The sequence below is a fragment of the Ostrea edulis genome, chromosome 6, assembly GCF_947568905.1.
Source record: "Ostrea edulis chromosome 6, xbOstEdul1.1, whole genome shotgun sequence".
Lineage (NCBI taxonomy): Eukaryota > Metazoa > Mollusca > Bivalvia > Ostreida > Ostreidae > Ostrea > Ostrea edulis.
In genome coordinates this window covers 55,211,222-55,228,826 of record NC_079169.1, presented here as the reverse complement: position 1 = coordinate 55,228,826, position 17,605 = coordinate 55,211,222, and the positions used below count along the sequence as shown (strand labels likewise).

General features: G+C 36.1%; 2 protein-coding genes across 4 annotated transcripts in view; one reads left to right on the top strand and one right to left on the bottom strand.

The window, feature by feature from the left end:
• Positions 1-5,704, top strand: part of LOC125646508 (uncharacterized) — a 46,562-nt gene extending 40,858 nt beyond the window's left edge. For both annotated transcript variants that reach the window (XM_048872841.2, XM_048872839.2), the window contains 7 exons: positions 132-391; positions 592-741; positions 1,153-1,452; positions 2,294-2,599; positions 2,931-3,227; positions 3,462-3,761; positions 5,182-5,704. In XM_048872841.2, the coding sequence (XP_048728798.2) occupies positions 132-391; positions 592-741; positions 1,153-1,452; positions 2,294-2,599; positions 2,931-3,227; positions 3,462-3,761; positions 5,182-5,387 (1,819 nt within the window). In that variant the 3' untranslated portion in view covers positions 5,388-5,704. The remainder of the gene's footprint in view (positions 1-131; positions 392-591; positions 742-1,152; positions 1,453-2,293; positions 2,600-2,930; positions 3,228-3,461; positions 3,762-5,181) is intronic.
• A 1,738-nt stretch (positions 5,705-7,442) lies between these two features.
• Positions 7,443-16,931, bottom strand: LOC125647738 (low-density lipoprotein receptor-related protein 4-like). 2 transcript variants are annotated; one of them, XM_048874536.2, is made up of 8 exons: positions 16,735-16,931; positions 14,016-14,193; positions 12,641-12,832; positions 12,078-12,288; positions 10,361-10,608; positions 9,737-9,883; positions 9,155-9,451; positions 7,443-7,900 (listed from the first exon to the last, which is right to left on the bottom strand). In XM_048874536.2, exons 2-8 carry the CDS (start codon positions 14,101-14,103, stop codon positions 7,707-7,709), a joined length of 1,377 nt encoding a protein of 458 aa, XP_048730493.1. In that variant the 5' UTR covers positions 14,104-14,193; positions 16,735-16,931; the 3' UTR covers positions 7,443-7,706. The 2 variants fall into 2 exon arrangements, with proteins under 2 accessions (XP_048730493.1, XP_048730494.1); XM_048874537.2 differs by lacking the exon at positions 16,735-16,931 and adding an exon at positions 16,518-16,614.
• Positions 16,932-17,605: the final 674 nt, after the last annotated feature.

Sequence of the window (17,605 nt, the reverse complement as noted above, 5' to 3'; positions counted from 1 at the left end):
TGTAAACCAGCCAAGGTAGGACGCGCTTTTATTTCAAATTTGGAAGACGCGACATGTGATCTATTCCAAAGGAAATATTGACGGTTGTACAAGAGAGAACGTTTTAACATCTTCAGTGTTTTCCTTTGCAGGTATTTGTATTGGCTGGATGGAGGTACACGACCAAAGATAGAGCGGTGTAAGATGGACGGAAGTGCCAGAGAAACTGTGTTTGATTTGAAGAGAGACTTCCCCTCGGCCTTGGCCCTGGACGTCGACAGACAGAAACTATACTGGAACAATGGCAACGACCAGTCTATATGGGTCGGCAGTGTGGACGGGTCCATGAAGCGCCAGTTTGCCCCTAAGTCTGTTCATCCCTTTCCAAACATGATAGGCATGTCGATCTTAGGTGAGTCTCTCTTTTCTGTGACGCTATGAAAAAGATCATCTATATTTTGGTTGTTTAATGTTAAACAGTTTATCATTATTCTTATACGTTGAGATGATATATGGGTATTATCTAGTCCTGAAACAGACATTGATATTGAATGTCTTTTTAAAATTATTGAACGTAAAGCATGAAATACTCTTTCTTTTCTGTTACCTCAGATGACTACCTATATTGGGAGAATTTTTACAACAAGCGGATTGAACGAATGAAAATAACCAGCACTCCTGTTACGGTGCACACCGTTGTCAAAAACATCAGTGAAGTATTAGAGGTCAAGGCCGTGAAGGTGACCGCTTCTGACATACAGTGTAAGTGATATTTCAGATTGGTCCATCCCAGCAAACATCATCTGATAATGCATTTCATTATACACATAATCAATATTATTCACAATGCTCAATCAATTTTAAGATGTAACATTTTGGACTATGAATTGAAATCTAAGGCATTTTGCTGGACATATTTTCATGAGACCTTGATACTATTCAAATGAATCAGTTTGATTGGTAGTCCATTCCTTTTTTAATTGGACGGGACTTGGGTTTATACCCTATTATTCATAACAATAAACTTTACCCAATATACAGACGTCATTTTAGGAAATTTTCAATAAGGATTGAATATCACAATACGCAAACGTAATATATCTACATGTACTTGATTTTGCAAAATAAAAGAATTGGTTACGGTACAAGTTATAACACTCGCTATATTGACAGGTTCACCAGGTGCTCCTACGAATATCAGAATAATGGATGTCACCAACACAAGCGTCAAAGTTACGTGGATAGCTGGATATAACTGGGGGACATCTCAAAGCTTTCAATTATTCAAAAATACATCAGATGGATGGAGCTCTCTTGGTGTAAAAATTCCATCTATTAATCAGCCAGCATATTCGTACACAGTGACTGGTCTAACTCCAAACCAAGGTTATCAAGTCAAGGTCAAAGCGTGCAACCCTGCAAAAAGATGTAACAAGGATAAATTTGACGTTGTACGAGGTTTTAAAACAAAAGGTACAGTAATTGTTGATTTGTAGCAGTGTAGTATTTCCCTAATGGCTTTCCTTCCTATAATAGTAGACAGTATAGTCGTAATACTCTGGTTCAAAGGGACTGGTTCACGATTTTTGAAATTTTTTATTTTTTTTTATTTTTGATGTTAAACATTAAAAATATAGTTCATTTAATTTTGACAGCCAAAATTTTGACCTTCTGAATGCAAGAATAAAAACAATATTTTAGCGTTATGTAAACAAAGACTCGAGTCTTTATTATGTTTACAAAAAAAAAGCAGTGAAATGTTTATTTTCTAACTGAAAGCATCTTAATTTTGCACAGTCAATTTATTTTTCTTTAAGGTGACATATTTTACCTAAAGAATATTTGAAATGTGATATATATATATATATATATATATATATATATATATATATATATATATATAATAATAATAATAATAAATAATGATAATATTTGAAAACTTCGTAAACAATGACATACTGCAATCTTTGTTTACAACAAACAAACAATAAACTCTCTAAAATGAGCTTCTGTGATGATGTATAAACTTAATTTTTTGTGAAACTTTTTAAACACATTAGACAGTATATATTGATCATTAAAAGTGAAAAATAAAATTTGGGGGGAAATCGTGAATCAGGCCCTATAATTCCACAACTCTATCTTTGGTTATCTAACTGCCTTCTAACTACTATGATATTAGCTTTTGCTCTGATCAAAGTTTTCATAGAAACTTACTATAATACTTTTGCAGTGCAATAATCATGGAATTTCTCATTAGGACGTTATTACTACATTTCGCATGAGATTATATCAGTACTCTGACTACATACAGGCTACCCCGCCACCCTCGTTAGTCCCAGCATTGATCGTGTCACGAACATTACCGCTTCTCTGCGGTATAGGTTGCCCGATTTCAAGCAAGCCGACTTGTCATCTTTGGTTCTTCTGGCCCGGAAGTTGAATGGAGAATGGAGATCGCTCACAACCTTTGAAAAAAGAATGAGTAGCGATTTGGGCGACATCTATGTGGAAGTGCTTCAATTACAACCCCGGATGGAGTACGAATTTCTGGTTCGGCCCTGTAATATTTATGGTTGTAACCCGAGGAATCCCAAAATGTTGAGGGTCACTACCTTAGGTAACAACTATATTATCTGCAGTTCTCAAACGTTAGGCCAATTGAATGGAATATATTTATTTGTTAAAAAGATGTCAACTCTTCCACGTGGCTTTCTCTCGGGTTAGAATTATCTGTTTTAAAATTTCTCTAACTTTTCTTCCGAAATTGCCTCGTCATAAAGGGAAATGCTATTGTATTTGCTAACTTATTTCCGGTAGGATTCCGGAATATTTTAGTGTTTCCGAAAATATCCTCAGAAATAAGATATATTTTTAAAAAAGTCTGGCTAACATAAAAGAATTTATAGTTAAGTCTATAAATCTTATTAAGACACAATTTATCTTCCCAGGCTATCCAGACCTTCCAGAAGACTCCCTTGTATCAAAAATAACCAATTCATCAGCGGAACTGCGATTTAACGTAGACTTTGTCAATACGCAGTTACAACCTGAAGTAATCATAAATATACAAAGGGAAAGGGACACATGGCCATTAAAAGTCCGCTACAAGATTAGTACAAAAGGAGAGCAGAAGAGAGATATAGAATCTCTAAATCCGAAGACAGCTTACATGATGACGTTAAGAATATGCAATGTTTATGGTTGTAACCCACAGCAAACAAAACCAGTTAGATTTGTAACTCGAGGTACTTATCGTCAGCAAAAAATTTATCTCTATTAAACGCATAAAATTCTTATATGTGTATTGCTCAAATGCATGAGTATTTTGACAAATGAATTCATAAATCTTAAAATATAGGTGGGTTTTTTTTTTTTATATCCAGTTGTTTATTTCAGTAAAACCTAAAATGATTGTACAAATTTAATATTGGACAAGCTAATGTCAAATTTAACTCATGATTCGCAATTACTGTCAACAGGGAAACCCAGCAGGCCAAGTGTTTTCAAGGTCACAAATAAAACGTCCGCGTCTGTGACCTTGGCCTGGAGGGTAGCATTCCACAAAGAGGATCAATTCCATGCTTACTCTCTTCAAATGTCCATCAATAAAGGGAACTGGACAGTAATCCAGACCGTCACCACTTATTCCGGGGGCGGACTAATTACATATACACATGATGATCTGATGGACCACAATGAATATTCCTTTAGACTCTCTATATGTAACATTTTTGGATGTAGCACGGATCCTGAACAGATTGTTACAGTCTATAATGATGGTAGAAACTCTTTGATATGTAGTCTCCTCAGTCTTGTTTGAATATTGCATGCTGTAACGAAATATATCTTAACCTGTACTATTTTTCATTAGATACTTACTAGTATATTGACTTGTATATGTAACACATGAAAGGTGAAGATAACGAACAGTGATCTATAAGGAATACAAAATTAAGAGTTGGGCAAACACTGACCCCTGGACATACCAGAGGTAAGATCAGGTGCCTAGGAGGAGTAAGTATCCCCTGTCGACCCGTAGTCAAAATCAATGTGCCAAGAACGGCCTAACAATCGGTATGAAACACGTCAGACAGCATTTGACCCATTGTATTGGCAAACTAGATCATGTAAATCCATTTCAAGAAAATTACTTGTAATACTATAATAATTTTCTATCGTGCATTTCTAACCTGTGTAGAAGCATTTTTATCAACAATCAAATCTTTCATATCTGCAAAACAAAAGAGTTCTGATAGGTTAAGTAATGGATTTCTGTCATTTTTTTTTCATCGACGAACTTGGGTACCCTATATCTACTCTTTAATAGTAAATTCCAACCCAAGGATATCATTGCCAGTGAATTCATCCTGACTGCAATGCACAATGCACGTATGAATCTTGGCAAATATAGTGCGTCTATTTCAACAACTGGTGTTCTTACAAAAATGGAAGAAGAAATGTAAATCTAAAATGTGGTTTTTTTTAAAAATACTTGAGGGTATGAACTGCAACGCTTCATGTCGGTATACATGTAATTTTCTTGAAGTATTCCTGTGTAAAACATCGCAGGTCATGCCCTCGTGTATTTTCATAACTGAAATTTACTTCATGACACGCAAGTGACGTTTCAACTAGATATAAGAACCTATTTTTAAAAAATGAGTACATGTAAAATTACAAAATATGAAAATAAGCGATAAAGATTTGTTTTAAGGGTGATATTTGAAAAATTAATATCAGTTTTGAAAATACACGAGTGTATGAATTCATGAAAAGTAGGCCGGTGTGAAGCGTTGCAGGCCATACCCTTATGTATTTTCAAAACTGAAATTCGTTTTTTAATATTTGCGTTCTACTGTTATTTCTGTTGGAATTTCCAGCCGTTAAAGTACACGTAATATAATTATCTCAACCTTTATACGCGCAATGTTCACAACTGCGACGCATTCACAAGGAAATTGGTATCATTACATTTGTAAAGATATCAACGGCAAAAACATTGAAATGTAAATATGAAACTTTGGAGAAACGGGGTAATTTCTACATAATCGGCTTCAGTCGATTTTAACCTATACTTCCATTGTTGCCATACCCCCGTGATACAAACAAAATTGACATTTATTCATAACACAATTGTTGTTTGCAGTTCATGTAAAGGTGACATTTTGTCATTTACGGTTGTTGGTTTTTTTATTTCAGGTGAAGAAAAAGAAGTTGTTGATGAAGATAAAGGAAGTTCCATTACTCCTCGTGAACGACTTATCATCATCATCGTCGCTGTTGTCATCGGTGTTTTCATCATTGTCGTCTTGCTGATATGTGTCGTTAAATGTGCCATGAGAAATGCTCTCTCTAAAGACGACTATCTCAACGTCAAATATTCAGGAAAACCTACGCACATCTAATGCTCTGCATACTACGTACTTGTTTTTCTACATAAATACTTCAGATTTGTAAATACATTTTGTATTATATTTCTATTGATGCAGCTCCATGTCCACATTTTAAGATTTTGTAATCTCTCTACCCAGTATGAAGTGTTTGTGAAAGAAAGTACCAAGAATTTCATATCCACACGATTCACAAATGAAGCTTTTTGTATACATATACATTTGCAAGTGTTGTATGACTGTTAATCATGATAACAAATGTCTCTTTGTGTTCATTTATCCAATGAAATTGGATAATTTTCATTTATTTTTAATAAATTTACATTTTTGAGTCTTTAATTTATGACATTAAAATCGTAATTATACATGTACATTTTAATGCAATGCACAGTGACTTAGCCATGATTTAATTCTAAAGTTTTAAATTTTCAATTTCATTTTTCAAATGCATTGAATAGGGTATTTCCATTAATAGTCAACTAAACTCCGAATGCCAGTTGTCCTTTTGCTATTCTCTTTAGAGAAGTCGAGAGGCATAGCCTTCATCGACTTCTCTTCGCAAGCATTCATATTTTGATTCTGGAAAACGTGTAAATACCAGAGTCGGTGACGGTTTATGCTTCGACCGACGTTTTGACTCAGATGAGCCTGGATTTACGCAATAGACAAGTTGTTTTCAAACATTTAACAGTAATGCACAAAACTGTCACAAGGAAATCAACACATACATGCTTTTAATCCATTTTCAGCATGCCCCTGTCCCGGGTTTAAATCACAACTCTGATTACGTCAGCCTGCTTTTCTCTTAACTGGTCCCCTATTGTGACAGCTCCCGAGACCAGTTAACGTAAACCCGGGACAGGGGACATGTTCAAAATGGATTAAAAGCAAGTAAGTTTTAATTTCTTTGTGACGGTTTTGTGCATTACTGTTAAATGTTTGAAAACAACTTGTCTAGTGCGTAAATCCAGGCACATCTGAGTCGAAACGTCGGTCGAAGCATTAACCGTCACCGACTCCGGCATTTACACGTTTTCCAGAATCAAAACATGAATGCTTGCGAAGAGAAGTCGATGAAGGCTATGCCTCTTGACTTCTCTAAAGAGAATATGCTTTTGCAAGCACATTACAAAATATCACCATTCCTTAATTGTTATGTAAACAATGGTTAGTGCCTTTATTTGTTTACAAATAAATGATTTGAAGCAAATATCATACCAACAAAGTGATTAGTATCAAAGATGAAGAATAGTTATTATCATATCATTGAAAAAGAAATTTACCAAACTTATTTAAACAACAAACAAGGCACGAGCCTTGTGTGCATAACAAAGAGTTGTGAGTTCTGCCACGCACATGTAACTAAGCAACTGACATTCAGATTTTGGTTGAGCATTACAAATACCTTAGATAATACCTTTTGAACTTGAAAAACAAAAACTAAGAGAGTTTTTTGGGTTTTTTTTTTTTTTTATCAAAGCGTGACCATGCCCTTTAAAACTTGTCCATCTAAACTGTGTAGTGTTATAGTGCACTAAGATATATCTGTACGCGCCATTATCTTTATTATTTGCATATTGATTTACGTCCGATTCGGAAATTTTTCACTCAAATAGATAAGTCACTAGATTTAGGCCAAGAGCCCCAGATTTTGACTAATGTTTGGCGCTCAGGGCATATCATTGTCGTTTCTTTATCATGCCAAAGCCTAAATGTGACACTGAACTGGTCTTTAAGGTCATAACCTAGAGATCCGTGATTTTCACTTTTATAATGCCGGGTGCGTGGCGTAGGAATAGCCACAACCAAATACATGTAATGGTACACATCTTTGGTTTCACGCACCGCTGGGATCAAGAATCGAACACGAGTCTTCCGGTAGTGACATGCCCGTAAGTAATGTGGAACTTCCGGTGGTCTCATGCCTGTAAGTAATGTGGAACTTCCGATGGTGACATGCTCTTAAGTACATGTAATGCAAAACTATCGGTGGTGACATGCTCTTAAAAAATGCAGAACTTCCGGTGGTGACATGCTCGTAAGTAACGCTGTTGAATATCCTTCACTTAATTCAATATGACGTGGATTTAATTGATTATACATTAAAGCATATAACATTTTTTTCACGATGATTCTTGCCACAAAATTACTTTTCACATCATAACACAAATAAGAAATCAATCGATACACGTAACATTGCGACATTCGCTCTCATCATACAAATTTAACAACGAGTTTTATATTCAATGTTTAATTCACAAGATATCAAATGTCGAAATGAACATGAGGTAATATACATATGCAGATGAACAGTCCCCTAAGGATCTCGAATGGTCACGTGACGTATGACGACACAGAGTACCTAACTGCGCGGTACCTTTTCTGCTTTCTTTTTCGAGATCTCCAATAACCCCAGACACACAGAATAACTCCAATAAAAACCAGTACGCCTCCCAAAATTATACCAGCTTTCATTAGAATCGGTACAGCGTCAAAATGTTCCTCTGGTGACAGGATTTCAGTTATACCTGAAACAGAACAGAATTGTTTTTATTCATAAACTGCAAGTGTCCATGACTTCCGGTAGTGATTTAAGGTTGGATTATTTCTAAGAAAATGATTTCATTTTCAACAATTACCAGATGATAATCTGCTAGAGCTGTAAATACAGGGGAAAATGTAACCTCCGCTAAAATTGCCACCATGACAATTAATACTGATCGTTCCTTGTAAAAACAGTTGATATTAAAAATGTGACACGCATTGAGTTGTAACCGGAGGTTTTTGATTTTCTAAAAGTTACCCTCTTGTCAAAACGAATAAGACAATAGCCTATTGAATAGGTAACTAATTAGCGTCTTCCTTGGAAGACGGTATCATATACTTGAAGTATTTTACAGTCTTTGGGCAATGCACTTCCTCTCCTTTGTGACTGGTAGAAAATGTATGATTTGAAAATTCTAATCAATTTCGTGATGATCTAATTTGAATACGACTCAACAATTTTACAGGATTTTTAATTTTAAAAAAGAGAGAAAATGAAGAGAAGAAAGAAGAAAAATTGCAATACATGCATAATGAATCTGACATTTTAATCTTATTCATAACAACTAGTATCAAAAACGTTTCTATAATTCATCATATAACAGAAATGGTCTTCTTTTGCACGCAAACCTTAAAATTCTTCTTGATAAAGTTTGGGCAATTTTCAGATATTTAGTAGTTGCGTTTTGCTTTGTGAAAAAATAAACACGCTGAACATCTGCTTTTCATTGCTTTCTTGAGGTTGAGAAAATACAATGCTCTCTATTTTTAGTACAAATATCATGTGTACTTCAAGATCATACTAGAAAAATTATTATACAGTAGGGTTTTTTTTTTTTATTAAAACTTGATTTTATATCAGATTTACCATTTTAGAAAAGTTTAATTATGTGGTCATTTAATAAAAGATATAAGTATTTATAGCATACCATAGATTTATATCAGTTTACTGTATAAGGTTGTTCCTAAAGACGACAAGCTTTGTTAAAAAGATATACTTGTTGACAGTATGTAGTTTAATGTCCCAAGTCACTTTTCAAAACGTCATGTGATCTTGGTCGACGTGAATGCCCACAGACCATATAAAAGTGCATATCAAGAGAAGGACCCGGTAATAGATCATATTATTGTTCCCTGTTTGTTAGAAACCAACATATCAAGCAAAACATTTTGCTCAATGATTAACGGCACAAAATACCACAAAGAAGAGAATTGTCTACAGTGTTGAAAATACGTACTTTCTGTGGTAAGTTTAACTTCCGGTGTGTTTTTACGGCTGCAGCCATATACGTTACAGGCTCGTATTCTGAAGTGATATTCCTGGCTGTGTTCCAGTTCTAGTGTTACAGACCTCTCCCCGTCTGCAGCTATTTTATACACCTCTACCCATATCTGGGAATCAGAGTCTCTCTGGTCCAATTCAAAGTACTGTGGTATTTTCCAGCCGTACGCGGCTTTCCACGTAAACGTGGTCTCCACTGTCCTGTTCACTATTGTGTTGTGGGCTTTGAATTTGTACGCCGGGCGCGGTGGGCCTGCAACAGTGATAAAAGAGCTGACAGTGTTAATCATTGAAGGTTTTTACATACTAGCATCTTGTATATGGTTACGTAATCAGATCATTATTTTGAGACATCATATTCAAAGTCATTAAATCTTTCACATTTCATTAGAGACCAGGCATATAAATATACATGTATATGTGAAAGTGAATTGTAAAGCAATTCAGATTGTTGTAGCTTATTCATGTACGTGGGTAAAACAGTCTAAATCAAACACGTGATCAGCCATTACAACACTATACAGGAATCTGGACTTACAGTGGACGATGTCCGGAATGACCTTGATGCTGATGAGATCTTCCATGTCCTTGACCGGGCTCAGGATGACCGTGGGGGCATCGTCTCCAGTGATGGGGATTCGTTCTATGTCTTTATTCCACCAGTCAGTCCAGTAAATATAGTTCCCTATAAAGTAAAATCACAATACTAAAAGGAAAGGCATTCACCCTTATACAGGAAGTCAATCACAACCTTAATTCACCTTCATGCTGGAAGTCATTTCCAATGTTTTTGCCTTCAATAAATTTACATATTGTAATGATAACCATTTCACCATGACTGCGATGAAGTAGTGAACAATGTGTGTATGAATCTTGATGAATATAGTCCGTCTATTTTAACAGCTGGGAATTCCGACAGAAATGAAAGTTGAATGTAAATATAAAACTTTTCATAAAGCACTAATGCATTTCATAAAGCATGCTAGCGTGAAGCGTAGCAGTTCATGGCCTCGTGTATTTCCAAAAACGAAATTCGCTTCTGATATAGACATCATTCAAACCTTGATTCATATGCCTGTTTGATTGTAGAAAGATTTTCTCAGGCTTACTAAATGACTTTCAAAAACAGAGAGTAATGAATCATATAAACCGAAACATTAACCTTCAATGAATATCCCCGTAATGTGAGGTATTCCGGATTTTAGCACTCTCACGTGCGACCCGTCCATTCTTGCCGTGAAGAGCTGTTTACTGTTTTTGTCGTTCCAGTACAAGGCTTGAGTGTTGACGTCCAGCTCTAAGATAGAGGGGTACTGGTCCGACAGGTCCACTAACACCCTCCGGCCCATACCGGTCAAGGAACAGCTCTCTATCTTTGGTTTAATACCAGCATCCAACCAGTAAACAAATCTGTCAAATGAAAAAGTTGGAACCAATCAGAAGTCGATATCTGTCTCCAATGAGTTTCCAAATTTCGAATGCGAGAACTGCGAGGAACCGATAAAGGTAGATTTGCAGGTGGGGTTAGAATTTTAGTCATTGCATGCATCAAATCAAAACGAGGTGAAAATGAAGTCAATATATCATGTGTGTAAAACAAAAGTGGTAAGCTGTCCTGAGTATTCCTAAGGAACGACAAACCATTACATACTCCAATGATCGCGCTGTTTACATGTATTACATATTCGAATTATTGCGCAGAATTCAGTTATTGTACTCATCGATTCAACTGGAGCGGTCAATAATTGGAGTAGAAAGATCTGTATGATGCATGCGCTTGAAACTCTTATACTTCTCTGTAATCTGTAGTGTTCAATGACAGAAGTCAGTTTTCGATATCTTTGATTGAGAGTTATATGTAGGTATAAACGATTTGTTTTTGGGAAGTTGAACATTCAATATTTATAGGTCATCCGCACTGCGTGCATGAGTATATTGGCAGTAAAGCAAACAGTACGGTCAAGGGCGTAGGAAAAGGGGGCAGCCAGGGCACGTGCAGGGCGAAGGAAAAGGGGGCAGCCAGGGCACGTGCGGGGCGAAGGAAAAGAGGGCAGTCGGGCCACTTGTCCCCGCAGTTTTCCAAGGGGGCACAACCATGTTTCACCACTTTTCGAATAATACAAGTTATGTAATTCTCATTAAATTTGAACAAAGCTTAAATTATGATTTGGTACCGTGATTATTGCGCTAGACCGCGCTCTAATTCTAATCAAAAATACACTCGTCCATATAGTGCCTTACACTAAATATAAAAGAATCAGAAACGTAATCTTTTTATGTGGTGCTCATAATCTAAAGTCAGCTCTCTGTGTTTTAGATTTTGGATTTTGAATATAGGATTATATTGTTTGGAGAACGTTGTGTAGGACATGCGTTATTTCAAATAAAACGAGGATGTGAAGAGGCCCACTCTGAAGTCCTTTCTTTGATTTGATGCAAGGTGAAGATAACGAACAGTGATCAATTTCATAACTCCTACAAGCAATACAAAATTGATAGTTGGGCAAACACGGACCCCTGGACACACCAGAGGTGGGATCAGGTGCCTAGGAGGAGTAATAAATAAAGGCATTGAATTGAAGAGGTTAACAAATCGATAAGAAATAGTTTTGATGGAGAATTAGAGAGCGTCATTCTTTGAGTGTTGGTTAATGTCCCACGAACACAGGAGCAAGATCAGAACTGCAGAATACAACGAATTTAGTATATAATTATACACATCTTTATGCGCCACAGGATATGTGTTTTTATCCGGAATAATAATTAATTTTTCTAATGTTTTAATGAGTAGAATAAATATTACTATATACTTATACCATTGTGATATGTTCTTGGAACAGCTAACACATCGCAATCGAATGAATACTGAATACACGTACCCGGCAGAAGAGTCTACCTCCACATCTATAGGTGACCCCATGTCGTGCTCAGCAACAACGGTTCTGTTTGAACCATCCAGATTGACCATTTCTATGAGGTCGCTGGCTGAGTTTGTCCAGTAGATGGTCCTGCGAATGGAATCCACAGCTATACTCACAAAGGCCGCCTTCACGTGTTTGAGGAAAATGTCCGAAACAACAGTCTCTTGACCTAAATGCCGACAAAATACAGTGTTTGGTGTGTAAAATATTTTCGAATGTTCTCAAGTTAAAGTCCACCAAAAAATGTCTTGATTTTGTTTTATTAAGATTGATTGTAATTGAATGTCAGCTTTTTATCAATGGACCATTTACTACCCTCTTCTCTTTAGTTACTTCCACTTTTGTGTCCTGGAGAAAGACACGTTCTTAAGGACATGGATAGAACTAGATTATACTATAGTTATGGTTATTGTTTTTAGCCGCTTCTAATGAATCTCCCGGAAACCTCATTTCACTTCTGTTCACTTGCAGCATGTTTTTTTTTTATAGATACATGTAGAATGAAATTCAATTAGTCTTACCCTGAGCACAGAGACTGGCCTTAGAGATTGACCCGCCATGGTGGACATCTGACCAGTAGATCATGTTCTCTACCGGGTCGAAGTCCACGTACTTGGCCTCTGTGATATTGGCGAGGGGCATAATGTGGTGCTCCTTCTGGTTCTGATTGACCCAGTGAATGTGGGTCCTGTTGGCAAATACCATCACTCGCTCTGGAAGTCAACAATCGTCAAGATTGAGGCAAATTTAATTCAATGTGTCAGAATTTTCTTTCCCTTAATAAAAATACAGCACATGTACAATGTAGTCTCCGTTCCAATAAATTTATCGGAATCCATTTCCTTACTAAGCTTACAAGGCATGTCTATTAAATTTTATTTTCATGTAGTTATGACACAACTGTTTTGATATGCGAATTCATCAGTTGTGAACTGTTCTCTTCCTGGGTACCAATCAAAAATATTTAGATTTAATGGGATGTACAAAGTGAGAATGTATTCTTTAAATTCACAAATATATCGTATGACGATTTGGGATCTTTTGTATCATTATCAATACTCTATGATATTCTGTTTTATCAATTACTTTGATGTGTATTCTATCAACATATGATATTATACGCATCAGAATTTAACATACAGTACGCCACTAACACATAATATATTATGTTTGGTACTAGATTTTATTTAGTACAAAGAAAATATGAAACGCATCTTTAGGTTTGAAATTTCATACATTGTACTGAGATTAGAGGTCAGACTACACTGAATCCCTTCCCTCTATTGAAATTAGGCGTACTTTTTCCAAGGTCGTTCAATGACAAACTATAAAGAAAACTTTTAAAGTGAATATGACTAAGGGCAAATGGGTATCCAGAAAATCTAAAATTTGATTTCTGTTGTCAGATTTTCTTTATGGAAAACAAAACAGTTTATAACTTATTCAAAGAAATTAACTTATAACTTAATTAGAATATATGTTAATCTAAAATCAAATTTTTAAACGTCAAATTAAAAAAAAATTATAACCAGTATATCAAATAAATGCTAAATATTGTTATTCAGTGTATACAATGGCGTTTTGTAAAATTCACACAATTTTATTCACAGACCCCGAAAGCAGTACCGAAACGCTGTGCATAAATACGAAGTTCCTTTTTCATATTCATTTATCTAATCTTTTAAAATTGTATTATTATTACTTTTATTATAATTTTTATCTTGCAGAAAATATTAAATTTTCTGGCTTAATATTAAATTTTACAGTTTCAAACAATTGCGTTAAAGACCTTGAATGATATACACAGTGTCACTTTTCAGAAGTTATTACAGTTTGATCCTCTCCCGTTCTTTAATTGGATGAAAGAAAGCATTTTAAAAATAAAATATAACATACCTTCATTTCCCGTCATTGAACACCTTAGACAAACCAACAGACACGACACAACAATCCAAAACGTCAGTCTGTCGCTGGGTATCGCCATAATCCCGGCGGAACAGCACCATTCAGGAGACAGACGATTTCACACCCGGGTCACTCAGGCGTGAAACTCATCGACCTTATCGCGTGTCCTCTGCATGACAAATATATACATGTATATATATTATCCGTACATTGTTGAAAGTGTGACAGCTTCGCGAAATACTTCAGTAACGCATGATTACACAGTTGGACTGGTCTACCTATAGATCCATAAACAGAATCTGTATTTTCCAAAAACAAGGGCCTACAAAAGGCAGCGTACATGTAAACCTACAGCTGCACATACATTCACCGTCATGCTATATCGTCTTTACTGAATCTGCCCACAGTATGTCCCAATCAAGCAACCAAGTAATTTATTTTTCCTTGCCTAAAGGTGAAAATTAGAGTTTTTATAAAATCTATTTTATCAGTGACATATGTTATGTGTCTCGGATTTTTATCCAAATTGAAACAATGAACGTCTCTTAGTCTCATATATTCTAGATACATGTAATTAAGAAATGAGCCTCTCCTTCAATTTCATTAGAAAAACAGTGTGTGTGTACACGCGTACATATATATCGTAGTTTTCAACTACTGATAAATGGTTTTCATAATCCAATTTGGTTTAAGAGGAAAAAAGTACATAATCAACCACTTGAATGGTTACATGTATCTGAATAGGTGTATACAAATCCCTATTTTCAAACTTTACTGCTTTGATTAAAAAAACTCCGTGGACAAATCCTCATATCTATACCAGCTACTCATTGAATATTTATACCGGGTAGTATCCCGGAGATTCCTATAGTGTTTATGATATGAGATGCCCAATGCACAAACTCCATTTCAAACTTTGCCTTTGTAATTCTGAATGCAGCAATGTGCGCAAGATAGTGATAAAAACTATCACCAACTGACTAAAATTCAAGTCATTTAGCATTTAATTCCGGGTGAGTTTTTGAAAGCTTTAGGTACCGTAAGCATTCTTTGGGATATTCTTTGTTTATGTGTTCAAATATAAATTTCATTTGCAATTTGTCCAAAGTTAATCAAAGAATAGTGAAGATAACGAACACTGACCAATCCCATAAAGAACACAAAATTAAGGATAGGTCAAACACGGACCCCTCGACACACCATAGGTGGGATCAGGTGTCTAAAAGGGGTAAGTATCCCCTGTTGACCGGTCACGCCCGCCATGAGCCCTCCATCTTGATGAGGTAAACGGAGTAATCCATAGTCAAAATCAGTATGTACATGTAAGAACGGCTTAACAATTGGTATGAACCACATAAGACAGCATTCGATTTGACAACAGGTTGTATTTGCAAATAACATCAATATAACGAGAATAGAATTTGCGAAATGCTGACTTTAATCGAGACTGTTGAAACCCCTGTAATATCAAATTGTTTGTCAGTAGCTTGCCTCGATTTAAAAACTTATCATAGACAGAACATGCTCTCGCGTATCGAATCAGTTGAGAAACATAAACACCATGTGTTCTGCCAATTTTTTGTTTTCATAGGCATGTACAAGACCTACACAATTCTATATCTGCATTGCCACACCATCAGTTCTATTTCTCCATGTGGAGAATTGGGCGAGGAATAATTCCTCTCCATTCTGTTTCGTCTTCTCCTGGCGGCTTCATTCCACGACCTGAATCTCAGTTGTTTCCTTTCTCGTTCCACAGTTCTTTCCCATGTTTCCTTCGGTCTTCCTTGCTTCTTTCGCCCTTCGAGTGTCCAGTCTATGGCTATTCTAACATGACTATTGGTTCTCATTCTTAAATAAATGTAGTACATGCCCTCTCCAACTCCAACTCTTCATATTTATGATTAACTGGTCTTTTCCATGTTGGCAAATTCTCTCACTCATTGTCATATGTGTTGTGCGATCCACCATTGTCGTCAATCTAAGAATTGACGGCAAATTTGCACCCTTCACCACTGAATTGACAGTAACAATAATGTGAGCAAACATTTGCCTCAGAAATAAAATCAAAGATACCACGTAGTCCTGGCTGTTGCAGCCACTACCATAGTCCTTGCCATACGAGGTAAAATACATGTAAATGCATGTACAACACCTGCTGAGATTTTTAATAGTGAAAGCAAAGAAGTTTTGTACTAGCATGGAAAATCTAGTTCTGAAAACAGTAGACGTACGGCACACGGATTATTTGTTTTACTGTGTATGAATTTGTGTGACAATTTAAAACCCTGTTGTGGTATCACTGTGAATTAATTAATTATTATGACAATTTCATATCAGTTTCTTCTGAAGTAATGTTTTAAACTCTTGTATGCCAACATGCCTTCTCGGGCCCTTGATTGATCAATAAAAATTCTTTTAGTGAAGAAACATGTATTAAATAGTTCAAGTAGAGAAGCATATGCAGCAGACATTATAAAACATGACACCAACCTTGAAATGGTACGTGTATTTCACAAACAAACAGACATTAGTTAGCAAACCCACAATAAGCGAGACGCGACCGTGTACATACAACAAACATTGAATGGTAATAACACACACCGAAAAGTATGGGTACACAAGCATCTCTTTTTTAACCTGTCAATTTAAATATTTATAAAAATAAAATTTATTTACAGATTAAATGTTTGAATCACTCTCCATTTACCTGTGCCTGTGACTTGTTGTTTAGCTGTCTTCAGTAGGTAAATGTGTCCACATGATTAGCCATAATACACTCAATCGTGCATGTGCACAATGTAATGTACACAGAATGTCTGTTATTGTTTTATCACAGACGAGTTGGGTACCCGCATACAAAATCTATGCAGGTGCAATGAGGTGGGTCTTGTTAAACTATACATTGTATTTCATGAACAGTCACCTGTATTTAAAGATCACCTTTATGAGAGTGCACATATAAGTTATACGCTATCCATGATTAGACCAGGCACACACACGTTACCGCGCCGCCACTCCACCAGTAGTATAAAATATGAAGTATATTATTGTTCATTTTACAAAGACTTGAATGCAGCATAATTTGATTGCTTTGAACAGGTTCAGACTGCACCATTCTTTTAGGGACTGAGAAGGAAGAGGACTTCTCCTCCTACTCTCTCTTCCCGGCCCTTTGTCTACCTTCCTTCTTCTTACAATTTAGTTTATTCTTCTCCCTCCCTATCTCCACTCTTATCTCCCTAAAAGCCCCTGAACCCCCCCCCCCCTATTTTCTTTCTTATACTCTTTTTCACTGTTACTGCCGCTCTTCCTTTCCCCTTACCCTCTCTGCTCCAACAACGTTTAGAAAAGTGGATCGCGCGTTCCATTTGTGTGATGTGTTAAGCTGGCTGTAAAAAGATCGCAATGGCCAGTCCCTAATATAAAGACGTCAAAGATCACGGAGGAACCGGAGTAGTATAATCACAGGAGTCGGCAATTTTATCAATAAAGTAGAAATATATGAGAAATGTGCATAAATACTACCACTGAGCTTCGCGAGCGTAGCGAGCACAGGAGTCGGCAATTTTATCAATAAA

Bases quoted from the DNA above. Each gene is read 5' to 3' on its own strand.
- LOC125647738 (XM_048874536.2), bottom strand. From the start codon at position 14,103: ATGGCGATACCCAGCGACAGACTGACGTTTTGGATTGTTGTGTCGTGT. The intron at 10,609-12,077 runs GTACGTGTATTC...TTCATTTGACAG, and splicing joins GAGGTAGACTCTTCTGCCGG to ATTTGTTTACTGGTTGGATG. The intron at 9,884-10,360 runs GTTAATGTTTCG...TTTACTTTATAG, and splicing joins TACGGGGATATTCATTGAAG to GGAACTATATTTACTGGACT.